We start from the raw sequence: 18154 nt of genomic DNA on the forward strand, positions 1-18154 counted from the left end.
ATTAACTTTCCAAGTTAATTATGTATTTTTTTTTTAAAGTCTGTAATACACTTAAAGTATGTCTTCACGGTGGAAAAAGTTGAGAAAATATGAAACAGAAAAGCACTTTGATAGGACAGATTGATGGAATGTAATGAGATAAAAGGACGATAAGATTTATTTTTGTACGTAGTTCCATCGTTGTGCTTGTGAAACATGAAGCTATGGGAGCTCTTTTTATCAGTTATTTCATTCAAAGCAATCGTCGAAGCAAATTTGAGAAGAAACGTCCTTTTAATAATAGGTGTGTCAGTTTTCTCTCAACATACCCATTTGATCATTGTATACTTCAAACTTTAGACCGACATTTACTGTAGGCAATTCAACATCCCACTTTGTGCACTGAAGCTAAATGAGACGATGAGATAATAGTGAATGGAATACTGAAATGAAGAAATATGGAGGAAACGGCAACGAGCTTTTTCTTTTTTTAAGGTATCCATAAATGAATTCACGGAGTCCTTCGCGAAACGAACTACTTCTTCCGAAGTATAGGGGAATTGCATTCGTTGTTGTAGACTCACTTTAGGATTTAACCGCTATACACATAAACACGAAAATGGAGAAAACGAATCAAACTGTGCTAGGTGCTCACTAAAGAGCACAAATTGTATCTAACCAGCGTAAGAGTAGGACAAAACTGCTGGGCCCACGCGAAGTGTAACCGGAGGCGCGTCAGCGCCGGTGAGACGCCCTATATGTCTGATAGTTTATCGTTACGGATCATGACTTAACACACATTGACATACGAATTCAGTTCATCATGGCTTCCTTATTATATGCTGATAAGCATATTGTTTCGATTATGTTATTTCACATTATTAAGGGTGTTAAGGTAAAATCCCCATATATTTTGATTATGTAGATATTTCTTTTTTGAAATAATAATCGAGATTTTTTCAGTAGATTTTACAAATCTATTGATACCTCAAATAGAAAAGCATCAACGCGAGAACAATGAGAAAATCCACCCAAAATGGTATTTGTCCACCACAAAGTCCATTTGGTGTTAGCTGTGACCGATCCAAGAGCCTCATGCACCAAAGGTGAACGTTCTACGACTGATCCACTGCGACCTCTAAAATGTGACTAGACCTAACCTAATCGAACATATGAATTTCGTAGATTAGAGTCAGTTTGCCTAAATATGTGTAAGTTTATATTGAACACCGATTAGATCGAGGAAGATAAATGTAATATTTCCAATATTCACGGAAAATATTTGGCTTTTGTAGAGCACTGATACCTCATTAAAATTTGACGTACCTATTTTTGGCTTCAAAGTATCCATAATTAATCCACTAATATCGTAAAAATTTTAAAGTATTTGATTAAATATGACCTCTAGCATCTTTTAAAACATATTACATCTTTAATATAAACAAATTTCTCCGTATGTACGGCTTTATATACGGCAACTATTGTTAAATTTAAGGATGTAATAGTTTTGAAAGACGCTAGAGGTTGTATTATCTGGTCAAATCATTCCCGCGCATACAAACAACAGCTTTCGTTAACAATCAAGAACTAATTTCCATAATGCTGTAAACATTTCTAAAGGATGAAAGTCTTTTCAGGTATAAGTTTTCACCGGGGATTTAACTCTTGAAGACTATTCTATTCAGCTAACCAGCAAAATATCTAAATTTTGCACAAACAACCGTTCCTCAATTTATTTGTTTTTGAAGGCAAGATCAGCTTAACACAGGAACAATCAACAATCAACCTCAATAGGAAAGAAAGTAAGCAGAGCCTATAGCCTATGTAGCATTCTGCAATTTGATCAAGGAACTGAGGAGAAATCTATTAGAGAAGTTACCGACCACCGAATTCGAGTTCAAGACATCCGATTAGACGCAAAAATGCTATCCATTAGTATATGCATATCCAACGTCATTCTTTCCTTCCGTTACATATTTATTTATTTATTTATTTATTTGATTTGATTTGATTTTAACGTCCCACGATTATGTACCGAGGCTAAGGCAAAATTTGATGGATAATAGTGGTGTAATAAATAAAAAATGGGAGGAAACGGCAACCTCCGAGAAAACCTATACGCACTATGTTTTCCTTTACAAAGCCCACTCATCGGCAACTGCGATCGATCCAGAAACCCCGACTGTTAATATTCCCTGACTGCCTAGCAGAATGCCTACAAGGATGATAATTATGGTTTCGTAGATATACATTTCCTTAAGTCTTCTGAATCCGTAAGGATGAGAGTTACTAGACCCTTCCCTAACAGCACTTATCATGACCATATTCCTAATTTCGTTTGATCTGTTAATAATCGTAGCGTAGACGTTTCAGAAAACCCGTTTCTAAGTATTCGTTTAACTGACTGGAGCGTGGATATTCTCGCTTGTATGTGTCTGTACTTTTTATAAAAAATATGTATTAGTAAATGTTTTAAATGTATCGTTAAGTGCCTTGGGTATCAGTTTTATCGATGGTCCACACTCTCTTGTGTCAAAATAGCTGTTAGATGAGATGTATCTATTTTGACGGGTCCAAGAAGATAACAAGGTCTTCCACATTAATAGTCTTATAAAACTGATACCCGACTTTATCTTCTTAACAGTAAGTTTAAAACATTTATTGATAAAGTGTCTCCAAAAAGTTTTAGAACTTTATATGTAGATACAATTAATATTAAGTATCAAAACCATTTTTACTGAACTGACAACTACCTAATATTAAGTAATCATCATTGTAAAATTTTTGTGTTATATGAGGGAAATGGGAATTACTCGTAGATTTAAAATGTATGCAATCTATTTAAAAATATTTCGAGTTAACACAAACGATAAATGAGCACAGCGACTAATATAATAATAATAATAATAGTAACAAACATTTTCTCATCTAGATGTTTAATTTTTGATAATACAGGACAATTACGATTACGTAGAAGGTATTATTATTATAATTGTTAATGTATTAATTTATTTTTATTTGCAGCGGATGATGCTGGTTTTGAAATAGGTGCTTATGGAAGTCCATGCCAAACTCCAAATTTGGACCTTCTGGCCAGGAAAAGTCTAATCTTTCGCAATGCATATACGTCAGTCAGCAGTTGTTCTCCAAGGTAGGAGCTCGTTAAGAAAAGGAATGACTGCATGATAAATTATTATAATACCAAATTAATTTATACATTGATATTGTATCTTAACCAGGATATCATCAGAAAAATGGAATAGTAGACGGAAACCAACTTGCCGGAAACTGCAGAGACTTGTAACAATGAACTGTTGATAAAATGTGGCGCAACTGACTTCAGAACTGAATTAGTATCTTTGAACGACCTGTTTGTACAGTCGTAAGTCTAACAAAGGCTGCATAACCTTAACATTCGCGTTCGAGTTATAATTTCAAAACCTCTGAAAACTACCTAGTAAAAAAAAAAAAAAAAAAAAAAAAAAGTGTAGAGAACATGAAACATGAGGTACCGATAATTGGGAAAAAATAGTATGGTTCAGTGTGTTATCTCTTTCCTTGTTTCCATCTGCAGGCCGGTTTTATGTGTGTCAGACATACAAAGAGATATATGCTCCGTAATGCCTACCACCTACCTTTAAACATGACGACGAGTTTCTGCTGATATGGGCCTCAATCTTGTGTTATTCCATTTTTTTTTTTCTATTATTACTCTCAAAGGACGAATTATTACCAATGGTTATGTGAACATCTTAAATGACCATGGGCTTCTTATACTACAGACATTGTTCCCTAACAAATAGTCAAACTTTCAAGACGACAATGCGCCAATACGAACATTTGGGATTATTTAGGTCGCGGTTTGAGAAACATCATGATGAATTTAATCATCTTCCGTAGCTCACTCAATCCTCCAACTTGAACATTATTGAACATGTATGATAAGTTTCAGAATAGTGAGTGAGGCAGAGATTCCCTCCATCATTGCTGGTTGCCCTATACGACGGTATTGGCAGAACTTATTAGAAATGTATTGGAAAGTTCTTCAACATTGACTAAAATTAAATAATTTTAAAATGTAGGATTATCCTCTATTATTGATTCGGTTTGCTTTGATCATTCATTTCTTGAATCTAATCTCTTTCAAAAAATAAAAAATAAATAAATAAATAAAATAAAATAAAATAAAATAAAAAGTAATAATACATATATATGCTGTCACGCATTACCAATTGGCGCCCATTTTCATTCACCTTAAATTGAATCTGTTGCTTGTTGTCCCATAAATCAAGAATACATTGATAAAGTGAGAAGAAAAGAATCCAGAACCCCGAGAAAACTTAACGGACAGAGTGTCTACCATTCCATTTTCCTTGATTTCCTTGTCCACTATAAAGTTCGCACAGCTTGGTGTCGCTCACAACCATGTAACTAGATTACGTTAATAACACATTTCTTGTTGCATTAATAAAGCTACATTTAATAGTTAAATTAAATCTTCGTTACAGTGTTTGTTTGAAAAGATTGTTGATTTAATTCTTCTTTTTACTGTCTTTGTTTACAGTCGATCAGCGATTCTGACAGGCCTGCCTGTACATCAAAATGGGATGTATGGGTTACATCAGGACGTTCATCATTTTAATTCCTTTGATGGTGTTAAGAGTTTGCCATCAGTCTTATCCAAACATGGGATTAGAACAGGTTTGAATCTCGCATATGTCCTCGTTAAGTATACTGTTGAGATATATTAATAATTTTGGCTGCATTCAATAGCTAGTTTATGAATGCAAAGAATCGTACTTCAATAAAACTTAACATTGAAAGCAAGATTAATAAATACTTTAGAGTCGATATAAACAAATAAGTCAACAAAATAAACAATTCTTATAATTACCATTGAAAAAACTGTTTTAAACAATCTTGTTTGCAAATGGCGGATAGAATGAACTATAATCTTATGTAACTCAAGACATTGTGGTAGAAATAACTGAATAAACTTTACTTATAAGACATTTAGATAGTTCAGTTGAGTTAACACTTTCGACCCTAAGTCCAATCGGAACTTAGGGTGACTTGTTAATGCAAACTGACAAGCTCGATAATATTATAGCAGTTCCACTGAACAATACAAATAAATATTGCATTCATCTTAAAATAGAATGTTTAAACATTATTTGTCATGTATTTCGTCTATCTACCTTTTATCTGTTATCTGTTATAACCATCTAAGCCGAGGTACGAAAGTGTTAACTAAGAATATATCAAACACCATAAGAAGACAATACAATATAATTTAATTTAATTTAAACACTTATGTAGTCGAGATGGATATATATCCACGGTTTTAAATAACACGTTCATAGGTGTTAAACGAAATAAAAAATGATAATATTTAGACGTTTGTGTTATGTAGCTAAAAAAATTGAACTTAGATGATTGTAGCTTCAGAGCTCATTCGTGGCTAAGTGGTTAGCGTATGCGCCGTTGGCGTGGGAGACCCGGATTCGATTCTCGGCGGGAGCTCATGTTCATGTGGTCCATATTATCAGTAGATTCACGTCTCATATAGCCTCGCAGCTGAACGGGACGTTAAACTCAAAATCAAATCACTATAGTTTCTAAAGACAAGCAAGACATAATATGTACTATTAAGAATAAAAAGTATTATTATTGGTGATTGTAACGAAAGTAACTCTTTAAAAGTGATGATGTTAATAATAATAATAATATAAATAGGTTTACGATTTTAAAAGATCAAAATTAAATTCTGAGCGTGGAAACGTGAAAGTGAACACAAAAGTTTTACAATAAAAATAAAAACAATGGTTAATAACACTTATAGTTATTCTACATCTTTAAGTAGCAGGTAAGCTGAAAAATCTTGATTGCATGTAGATTTTTCATATCTTTTAAACGTTATCCTTACGTCGTGAAGAACGCTTTCGAATACAGCAGAAACATTGAAGAAGTAATTTCTACAAACCGAAGATAAAGTAACAAAGTAATAGTGAATTTAGTAAGAATGTACCTTTGGAAGAGTTTGTAAGAATAATGTGAAGCGTCGTGTATTCGGGAGGTGTAGCAATCCATAAGAGGTTCAGAGTTTTTATCTGATTAGTTCGGTCTGCATTATCAAAGCATACTGAAGTCGACAAGTAACCATAAATTGGGGTCAGAGTATATTCTTGCAATAATTTGCTTCTTTAATGTTTAAGGAGTTTTAGTGAAATGTTCACGTCAGTTATTATCATGTTGCGAATTGTTTCATTTCATTTGATGAAAATAATACGGGTTAAGTTTATAGTTATCTAAAGAAATAAACCTACTTCGTATAATTAAGATGGAAATCATAATATAAAATTGTATTGGAGAAAGCTAAGATACAGAGTGTAAGTTCCGTTTTGTCAATAGTAATTTATCAATAGTAATAACTATTTTTTTACTCTTATGATTATGACAGTTGGTTTCATTTATGCATACAAGTTATATATATATATATATATATATATATATATATATATATATATATATATATATATATATATATATATATATATATATATATATAAGCACAAACGGAATTTAGATATGACCTTCCTTTTATAGGTATAATTGGGAAGAAGCATGTCGGACCAGAGCAAGTGTACCCTTTTGACTTCGCCCGGACAGAAGAGAACAATTCGATCATGCAGGTCGGGAGAAATATCACGAAAATAAAGCTTCTTGTTCGCGAGTTTTTAAAAGAAAACTCAACAAAGTAAGTTACTAATTAGCTGTGTGAATTATTTAGTATTTGTTACATTATGGAAATCATAAATGAACTAGATAAATAAAATGAGCTTTTCAGCCCATGAAGTACTCCAACTGAGTAGATAAATGTACGTTTAAATGAGATATATGAGTTAGCACGTTAATTCTCAGGATCATTATTTTTGACTTGATTCTGAATGTGCTACTTTTAAATTTAAGTAATTCTCTCTAGTATCTACACTGTATTTATTTATTTATTTTTCTCCATCTTGACCACACTCACTCAAAGAGTGCTTGTTAACCTTTCGGGCTGTATCAAAGCACGTTTAAAGACCATGTTCGTACGATGATTATTTTTGCTTATTTTCGTTTCTTATCGTGATAAAAGTATGTACCTTTAACATTTGTAATACAAGCATGAGGAGTAAAGAACTAAACCATAATAATATAAACTAAATATTTCACTAATGATAGACTCTGTGCTTCAATTGCTGACTTTGCCTTTGTTTTTGAATGTTTACGTGAATGCCTTGCTTGTCTTTGTCAAAAGTCCAAGTAATCACTTTAAATAAACACCTCAGCTAGTATTAAGAATATTGTACTTGACTCAGTGTAGGAATATACTTTAAAGTGCAAAATGATATAGATTGTACTAACTAAGAAAGGTCATTATAGCGGAACTGCAAAATTATTTGGTACAGAAGCAATAATTGTATAGCACTGTCATTCATTATTATGTGTCTAAGAAGCAAGCGTTACAAATGATAATTCATATTTGCTTTACTTTTTTATTGGTGAAATATTCTGGAAAGAAACTTACGTTTAGTAATTCATTTTCTCAGTCCATTCTTTCTCTATGTTGCGTTCCATGATCCACATCGGTGCGGACACACTCATCCTGAATACGGAAACTTCTGTGAAAAGTTTGGTAATGGAGAGCCAGGAATGGGCTACATAGAGGACTGGAAACCAATTCACTATGAACCAAATGATGTCAAAGTGCCATATTTTATTCAAGATACTCCAGCTGCACGACAAGACATTGCAGCACAGTATACAACAATATCAAGGTTGGACCAAGGTAACCTCCAGCATAATGCTTTAAACCCTAACTGGTAGATCTGAATCAGATAATTACGCTATATACAAGTAGAGAGAGTGTTGGATATCAAGGCTATATATTCAAGGTAAAGCATAGTGATGGTGCATTCTGCCATGTAGGTTTGACATAAACTGAAATTTAATTTTGCGTTTTGTATCGTATAGTGCCTGGTCAGATCAAATGTTTTTCACTTTGTCACATGATGGGTTCTTGGAAGAAGAGAAAATTTTCAAAACAAAAAAATATTGGTAGTTATAAGGGGGTGCCGTGACATCATGTATTTGAAGCATCAAAAATATAAGAATAACCGTATTGAGATTATAAACAATTCATATAACAAATTATGGGATGTATAACACATTTAAAAATAAAAATAAAAAGTAGAAAAACTGGAAGTATTAAAATCACCACTAACCATCTTTTCCCGGCGTTTCATCCTGAAAGAGGTAGAAACTCAAATAAGGTGTTGTGACATCTTTTTAGAACTATGAAAATCGGCCAACGAAGTCTCAAAGTAGTTGAAGCATATATATATATATATATATATATATATATATATATATATATATATATATATATATATATATATATATATATATATATATATATAAATATATATATATATTCTCTTTCAATGTTTGATAATTTAGTCTGGTTTGAAAGTGTTCTGTAAAATCAGCTTAGAGTTGTCCAGGCGACTTGCCTTCGCGTTTTAAAGGTAGTGCATGCTTAAAGGATAAGCCAGTGGAACCATATATCAGTGAGAAAGTGCAGATATGGGCCAAGGTTATGCATGAGTTACATAGAAGAAATTAGCTATAATTTTAGAGCAGCACATTATAATCAATTTTGATATAAGAATTGTTAAAGTTGTATTTCATTTATTGAGTTTCACGTTCCAGTGATAAACTAAAGAAGATAATAACAAACAGAGATACCTATTATCAGGTTCATATTTAGGTATTTTACGCTCCCGGGCAAGGAAAATTTTGCTGTGTTGTTTGTTCATATTCAGTTATGTTAAAGCAAAAACAACACGAAAATTGAGAAAAGACAAACCGTTACTGTAAATCTATAGGAGGAAAAGAAAAGTTAGTTTCTACAAGTGATTCCGGAAACAATTCATGTAACATTGGTTTATTCCCGTGGTCTTGAGGACAGTGGCTCCATCTTATTGAAAAAGTAGCTGATTGAGATCGAGATCATGTAAGTGTGCAAACAAAATCAAACTATGACTTGCTTTCTGTATTCATTAACCGTTGCTATTGTTGTATTATCATATTCATCTTCGATGTGAGATAGGGTCACCATGACTTGAAATCGCCGCCCACACGGTTACTTGTGTCGAATGGAGTAATCTTTGTGGGCACTCATCGGGCCCCTCCCAGCCCAAAAGACGCTTTTTTGTTTTTTATTTACGTGACCACAGAGGAGAACGCGACACTCATCAGAAAAACCATGAAGTATTCATGTAATGTGGATCCTGATACAGATTTGCTAGAACATATCCACAGTATCCCTACTGCAAGCGAGCACAGAAATCGATTGCTTCAACCCTTTGAAGTATCTGCATTCGATTACAAGAAGCACCAATGTTTTTCACTATACGACGAATACAGTTATGCTCAATTTAACATTAAGCATGCATAATGCACGTAAGTATTTGCATTAATCATATCGTTTCATGGTTTCGTTTCGATTACCTTTTCTGTGCTTCACCCTGTATAAACAAAACGTTAGAGCCTTTTTCTAGAAAATAGCATTTTTATTTTATTTTTTTTTTTTATTGTCACTCTTCAGTAAACTACCTTAATTTTGGGGATAGGAAGATAATAATAATAATAATAATAATAATAATAATAATAATAATAATAATAATAATAATAATAATAAAAAAGAAATTACCTCAAAAGATATTATGAAAAGTTTTAAGTTTAAAATTGGATATGGTTATGTAGAACGGTTTGGATTCTAGGCGAGTATATAACAACACATCGGTTTGAACGAATTGATAGATGGAACAGATACATGAAAATCCCATTTTCGACATGTGTAAACCATAAAACGTATACATAATTGAAATCTCGTATTCGATTATTTTTCACGATCATCATACTGTTTTCTCCTATCGTTGCTCAAGAGTAAAAATGTACAGAAATAAAATAGTATATAAAAGAATATCAGACGCAGGGGTGTAGAAAAGGGGGGCCCATCGGGGCCAGGCCCCCCCAAATGGTTTCCTGGCCCTCCAAATGACCAGCTTTTAAAACATCATAGTAAAATTATCTCGCTTCATTCATTTAAAAGTAACAAAGTTTATTGACAATTAATGATTTACGGTAAAATAGTATGGAGAAATATTGTTTTTCCATACTGATCGAAAAATAGTATAGTATCTCTTACTTATACCGATCGAGAAATAGGATACTTTTTTTGTGACAGCAGATTTCACAATTTACTGCGATTTATATTTGACAGTTTGAAGACAAACGTTTTAACAAGATACTACAAATACAGCCATAAAACAAAGGTACTAAACTGATTTGTAAGTACAGTATATTTTTATATGCTTTAACAAGTGTTTTAAGACATAGAGGATGGAAAATTTGGTGAGAAACAATGTTTTTATTCAATTTGGATTTAATTCGCTCGCTCTTTTATTTCTACTCAGTGTAATAATTTTTTTTTTTTAAGTCACGAATAATAAATAAATATTTTTGTCAGGAAACCGTAAAGAAATTAAGTGAAATTTCAAAGAAAATCAATCTTGTGTAGATAGATTATGTATACAAGGTCTTAAATTTAAATATAAAGGTAACCAAGAAAAGTTTTGTTGCTTTTTCACCCACCACCTTCGAACACCGATATGTCACCTAACCTGAAAGATCGAAAATACTCCCCATCAGCATCGACGACCTTCTGAAAACGTTCTGTAAGGCCATGGAATCCATCGCGGTAGAACTTGGTGGGCCGTGAAACAAAGAAGGTATCAGGTGCATTTTGGACTTTTGCTAGGGATTTGAACTGGCGTCCTCTAAGGTGATTGTCCAAAGAATGGAACAGGTGATAATCAGACGGTGCAATACCCGGGGAATATGGTGGTTGCAATATTGTTTCCCATCCAAGGCGGAAAATGGTGTCCTTAGTCATCCTAGCCACGTGGGACTTAGTGTTGCCCTGTAATCGAGGACCCATTTGCAATTCAGAAGTGATGGCTCCAGAGTTTTTGTGTTTTTGTTGAGCACAGCTCAACTGCTGACACTACACAGTTGCATTGATACTCTTACCAGCTGGTAGCAGTTCCCGATGCACGATGCACCAAACACACAGAAGGACCTTCTTCTGGTACAGTGCTTGCTTCGGCTGTTTTGAAATCGGTTCATGGGATGCTAACCAATGATGACGGCGCCGTGGAGTTTCGTATAGGACCCACTTTTTATCACATGTCAACGCCCTGTCCAGAAATGGCTCCGAAACAGTAAATAAACACAGTCGACTGCCGCGTTGCCTTCTGGACCGGAGTCAAAACATGTGAGACCCATCGACCCAACTTGTAGTGCTTCCCAAGTTGATGGATGTGCTGCCGAATGGTTTCTCCACACACTGAATTGTAGTCCCAGTTCCTCTTTGTACATGTGTTGTTCTTCTGGCACGTGGTGTTTTCGGGTGTTTCGTCATCGTCCTTAAACTTGTTAACCATCGCTGCACTGCCCGCGTCGTCACGACACCCTCACCAAAGGCCTGGCATATCTACTGTCTCGCTACAGCGGCGTTTGATCTCCATTTGAACTCATCAGCACACATGCTCTTATGACGCTCTGTGGATGTCCCATGTTCCCTCTGTCTTTACGCAAGTTCACGGTGAATCTGAATTGCCACAACCAGGTAGTATGTTGGATATACTCACACCAACAACTGACGTTCACCTTAGGTCCACTTGCATTCAACTCACGGTGTGAGGTCCAACTGAACACAGACCTCCACGAAAAGGGACAGAACTTTCTTGGTTACCTTTATAGTTATGCACTAAAGTATAGCGTTTGGTCCCGGGTAGTAGTTCTTGATTAAGCATAATAAAAACTATCTTGAATATAATTTATGGATAATAATAATAATAATAATAATAATAATAATAATAATAATAATAATAATAATAATAATAATAATAATAATAATAATAATAATAATAGTACATTGTAGCTGCCCCCCCCCTAAAAAAAGGAAGGGCCCCTCCTACACAAACCTGCTGGCTACACCCCTGATCGGACGTATAAAGATTCGTGAAAACTCCATTGCTATGTAATACAAAAAGCAAGGGGAGCACAATTGCATAACCTTCCCAAAATCTTGAATTTTTAGTTATATCAACGTGCATACTACAATGGGGTAACACTGTTTCTTAATAAGAGTAACAAATTTCTTACAAACAGCCAAGCATATATAATGTGCTTACAAAATAGTGCTTTAAAAATATCTTATGATGTTTCAAATACACTTATTCTCTTAACAGATTAGCATTTCGCTAGGCATGTTGCATAAGGATATTTGTTTCGTAACACACAGGGATTGCAGGGATTGATAGAGTGAAGATAAGTAACTGGCATAAAGTAAGGGCGCCGAATGCGGAGGGGTGGGGTCTACTGAAAGTCACAGAGAAGTGCTGAAGTGATTCTTTCTTGGAGGCACATATAGCCGTCACGTTTATATCATCTATGTTATTTCTACCTTATTACTATAATTACAGATTTGGTATTTGTATTAATGAGTTCCGTAGACATTATTCTCTCTTTGTAAAGTAATATATTTTACCCTAAAATTTCCGTTTGTATGCTGGATCGTTCTCAATCTGCACCATACTAAATATTTTTATTTATCAAATCATCAGATAGTTTTATTTGTAATTTTCCTGATATTGAACTTCAAGTTGAGCGTGTCCTTTATTACACTCTGAGTTTGAGCTGAGCTAAACTCGTTTCAAAACAGCGTTTACAACCCTAGTTATATACTGTAACCAATTAACTATATTTAAACATAATAGGTACTATTCAAGTTAATAATTTTGACATTTCTATGTTTTATACTGTAATCAATACTTTTATATCCTGTAATCAATTAACTATATGTAAACATAATATATACTAATCAGGTTAATAATTCTGACATGTTACATACCAAGTTGCAATTTGCACATGTATTTGGTACGCGGAACGCAATAAATATAATACAAATAGGTACCACGAAATTGTGAGTTAGTGTATGTAGCGATTACCAACATTTCAGGAAGCTATTGTTAATTTTAGTGTTTTCTATTAGAAAAGTATAAGTAAAATGTAAGAATGTGTGTATGTGTGAAACTAAGCTCTTGATTAGTATCTGGCTGTCGAAGGCATCAGGATTGGTTGCCGAAATCAGGAGTATAAGCATCTGATTAAGATTCCAGGCACACACGACAGATGAGTGTTAGTTAATACCAGGTTTAAACTGAAAAATCTGTGCCGCATTTAGAGACAAACCCAGACCCTTGCGCACAAAAGGTACTATTTTGCTATACCGAAGCAGTTTATTATTACTAATAATAATATTAATATTTCCGTATCTTCCTTGATTCAAAACTGTATCGATGCAATAGTACTATAATTTCATTAAAATTGCATATTATTATTATAATGTTTGTACTCGTAAATTTAGATCTCTTTTCAAGAACACAGGGATTACTTTTCTTTCTTTCTTTCTTTCTTTCTTTCTTTTTTTTTTTTTTTTTAATATGTTTAATCTTAAAATGGAAATATTAAACCTTATAAAACAATTACACTTTTTTTCATATTACAGGTATTGGTTTGGTTATGAAAGAACTTGAGAAAGCTGGGTTTCTAAATAATACGTTAGTTATTTATTCGTCCGATAATGGAATTCCTTTTCCAAGTGGAAGAACTAATTTGTATGATCCAGGTTAGCAAATTGAAAATTACTTTCTCTCGTTTAGTGAAATGTACTCCTAATTTCAAAAGAATAAACGCTGGCAATGAGATGAAATAAGAAAGAAAGAAAAAATAAGATCCGAACTTTGTTCCATTATTCAAAAACAAAAGAGAAACTTGGCCAGTTACCTTTCGTTCTAATATCACTGGCAGTGAAAATGTGTAATTTTGAGGTCCATTCGTTTGATAATAGTGACAATCATATATTCTTCTTTTTTGCTAATATTTATGTTGTAAAATATTATTTTTTAAGTGTTTGTGCTGGCTTAAAAGAAGAAGGAAACTTTACTATATTCAGCTTCATTTACAGAAAAAGAAGGTTTATTTTTAACCCAAAGTTACAGCTAGTGTAAGTGTACTAGTATGTGCTACTTAACAGTATATGTCTAAGTATATAGGGGTTGGACAGAATAATGTGAACAGTAGTCGGAAATCATATTTAAGTTTTGAGCGTTATTGTACAGTACGTGTTGCGGTTAGCGATCGTGTTTTGTTGTTCATATATACCGTGGTGAATCTTACTTATCTATTACCAGCATTCAGTGTATCCGTGAGTGTTGTGGTAAATGAAGTTAATTGAAGTCTATCAATAAGCGTAAACCTCATATGGTCCAATGAATCGACATTGACGGTTCTTTTTTCCTACAGCAGGAGGTGTGAACGTGTGACGAACACCATCTGAGGCCTATGCTCCAAACTGTTTCTGTAACCGTTAAGCATGTAGCTGGTACTTTGACAGTGTGCACGGCGACATCATAGTTTTCTGCAGGGCCTATAGTCTCCTTGTGTAGAGGATGAATACCAAGTCCTATGGGCAAATTTTACAGGACAGTGTCCTTCCATTGGGTCATCGCCCACTGCCTTAGAAAACCGTGTGCAGTATTGTTTTCCTCTATTATCAACTCTGCCAGTGATATTAGAACGAAAGGTAACTGGCCAAGTTTCTCTTTTGTTTTTGGAACTGGATCATGCTTTACAGGAAGAGTGGTACAACATTCCATCAATTACTAATCATCATCTGTAAGAATTTGTTCTTCGTTCTCCTGGTGTTTTGGCCGCAAAAGGTGGTCTTATACCAATTAGCTATGAGTTCACTCTTTTTTGACCTGTTCACATTATTCTGCACAACCTCTGTATATACAGTACATAAATGAATAAATAGTCTGTTTCAGCAGAATAAAAGATACTAATTATTATTGGCAACGAGTGATATACGTTTTGGCATCATAAAAATAGATTTTTCTCAAAAACTACGCATCAAAATTTACCCTCAAGTATATAACTTTGTTCACTCGATGGATCAACCCATTGATCTTATCTTTCGATCATATGATAATTAAACAAACACTGAAGATAAAGGGTTAGGGCTATGTCTCATCATCATATTGCTAGTATCACACTTGATGAGGTGGCATGGTTATCGTACATCATTTTCTAGATTACAAATAGTTTTTGTTGATTTTTCCTGAAACATGAGGATTTATCATTTTTATCATATTTATCACTGTGCACCTCAGTCGTTGGTATATATGTCTCATCTTTGGACATTTTTCCACCGTTACATGCCTATAATATTGTAAACATTAAAAGAACTTCTGTTCGCTTTAAAAAAATTTTAGCTGCAGCAGTAAGGTTTGTTTATTATAGATGTTCCCTCATTCCTCAGTAAGGCTGTTCGTAAAATTAGGTGAATAGTACGAACGCAAATGAAAAATACTATTATTATTATTATTATTATTATTATTATTATTATTATTATTATTATTATTATTATTATTATTACTAATAATAATAATAATAATAATAATGTTCAATGTTTAAATGTTTATTAGGGACAAACAGCTACAGCCACAAAGTGCCTCCAAGAAGGATTATACAAATATAGGGCGCTTACATTTAAATAACAAAAATGAAACATGCAAAAAAAAAAAAAAAAAAAAAAAAACGCAATGGGTATTACAGATAGAAATACAATGAAAAGCATAATGAGAAAACAAATAAGCAGAAATATCATCTTAAGTACATCTCAAACAAGTACACCCTGTCATGAGACTAAAATAACATTGATATGAGTATACAGTAGGAACAAAAGTATATAACATATTAAAAGGAACATACATATAGTCAAAGTTACAAATGAACATACATGAAAATCATAAAATAATATAAGCATGATTTTCAAATCAATTGACACCTTAATTAAAGTACACTCATACAAAGACAGAAATAAAAATAAGATAAATTTACCAAAGAATACAAAATAAGCATATGACATGTGAAACTCATAACCGAGATAATAATAATAAAAAGAAGTGTAGTATCCAAAAAAAGCAAAGATAAAAGAAAAAAGATGATAGGAAAAGAGAAAGAAAGTTAAAAGAGAGAACAAGAAAACAACCTAAAAAAAAATTTAAATTTTCAAAATTAAAAAAATTTCAAATGGCACCTTACAAGTTAAAAAAAAAATATTTGTCCTTTAGAATTTTAATTAATTGTGAACGAATTTTAATAAAATTACTTTGAAAGATATCTATAGCATTGTAGTACTTATTGGCTGTATCTATAGTTTTATAAATTGAACTCTTCAGGGTAGGAACATTCGAAACAAAGGGTACAAAATTTCTAACATTGCGATATGGAATTCTTATGGACCAGAGACCATCAATAGAAAAGACACCTTGAAGAATATTATGAAAAAAACTTAAATCAAAAATACACCGCCTATCAGTTAGAGGTAACAAATAAAGCTCTTTAGATATGCAAGACAGACTCATATCTTTGAAGTTTTTAAACTTCCATCGTAACCAAGCCAAAAAATTGTTTTGAACGGATTCTATAGCATTTACAAAATACTTAGTTTCACAATTCCAAATAACAGTGCAGTACTCCAGATGGGATCGCACATTGCAAATGTACAAAGTCTTACAGGTGTTGACACTCGAAAAATTACGGCATAGACATTTTAACATAGCTAAGTTCTTCCTAGCCTTAGAAGTTATTACCTGTAAGTGCTTATTGAATAATTTGTTATCCAAAAATATTCCTAAATCCTTGACATAGGCTCCAAAATCGATTCTCTGTTTACCGACTGTGTAATTATACAAAAGAAGATCAGTTTTCCTTGAGAAAATTATGCCTTTAGTTTTGGTAAAATTCAAAGGCAAAAAATTGGTTTCAGACCACTTGACCACTAATTCAATATTATCTTGTAAGGATACTTGATCTTGAAAGGTTTTAATTTCTTTAAAAATTTTTATATCATCGGCATACATCAAATATCTACAATTTAACTTCTCAGGTAGATCATTTACATACAACAAAAACAGCAACGGACCAAGATTAGAGCCTTGAGGCACACCAGATGTTATATTATGAATAGAAGACATATAGCCATTATACCTTACTTTGAATTTCCTATTGTTTAAGTACGAATCTAGCCACTTTATTATTTGATTCGATAATTTGTACTTATACAACTTACTTATCAATAAGTGATGAGGTAATTTGTCAAAAGCTTTGGCAAAATCAAAATAAATAACATCTGTCTGACCACCCGATCGAATAACAGAAAACAAACTATGTACAAAGCATGCCAAATTTGTAGTAACTGATTTACCATTTATAAACCCATGTTGATTTACATCCAACTGATCACGTACAGCATTATACAAGTAGTTGTACATTATTTTTTCAAAAATTTTAGGAATAGCATTCATTATAGATATTGGTCTATAATCGTTAATTTTGTCACCTTTAGTCTTAGGTATTGGTGTTACGGCTACAATTTTCCAGGCTTCAGGATAAATGTTTTCATTTAAACTCCAATTAAACAAAGATGCTAACACTGGTGAGATTACCTCAGCTACACCTTTTATTATAAAAACAGGTATTCCATCTATACCTGACGCAGATTTAGTCTTTAAGGATTTAATAGCATCTCTTACATTTCTAGTTGTAATAGGATGTATTTTCGTTTCACAAAAAGTTTCTGATGATGTTAAATAATTATTTGTATTGCTAATATTTGAAAATGTCTGGTAGACTGATGCGAAGTACTCTGCAAACAAATTTGCCAACGATTCGCAGTCGGTAACCAGAGAATCATTTACTACTATTCCAGTTGCAGTCTTGTTATTACCCTTAGATGTATATCTCCAAAATTTCTCAGGACTACTTTTTAATTGATTTTCCATTTTAGTATAGTGAATACGTTTGTCATCTTTTAACTGAGTCTTAAAAGCCTTGCGGCAGTTAGCAAATAATTAATAGTCTTCGTGTTTTAATGTATTTTTATACTTTTTATGAGCTAAATTCTTTGCTTTTAATAAAGAAACAGATTTTTTGG

At 33.0% G+C, this 18154-nt stretch overlaps 1 protein-coding gene across 8 annotated transcripts in view; it reads left to right on the forward strand.

Annotated features, from left to right (window-relative positions):
- Sgsh (N-sulfoglucosamine sulfohydrolase) overlaps positions 1 to 18154 on the forward strand; it is a 31168-nt gene that overhangs the window by 3827 nt on the left and 9187 nt on the right. For 3 of the 8 annotated variants that reach the window (XM_081731589.1, XM_081731593.1, XM_081731591.1), the window contains exons 2-6: positions 3004 to 3130; positions 4544 to 4680; positions 6586 to 6736; positions 7572 to 7810; positions 13661 to 13780. In XM_081731589.1, the coding sequence (XP_081587715.1) occupies positions 3004 to 3130; positions 4544 to 4680; positions 6586 to 6736; positions 7572 to 7810; positions 13661 to 13780 (774 nt within the window). Of the gene's footprint in view, positions 1 to 15; positions 284 to 319; positions 475 to 855; positions 875 to 3003; positions 3131 to 4543; positions 4681 to 6585; positions 6737 to 7571; positions 7811 to 13660; positions 13781 to 18154 lie in introns of those variants that run through there. The other 5 variants (XM_081731590.1, XM_081731588.1, XM_081731595.1 and 2 more) reach the window with 5 other exon arrangements.

Source organism: Thermobia domestica, chromosome 11 (assembly GCF_964235325.1).
Source record: "Thermobia domestica chromosome 11, izTheDome1.hap1.1, whole genome shotgun sequence".
NCBI classification, from domain to species: Eukaryota; Metazoa; Arthropoda; class Insecta; order Zygentoma; family Lepismatidae; genus Thermobia; species Thermobia domestica.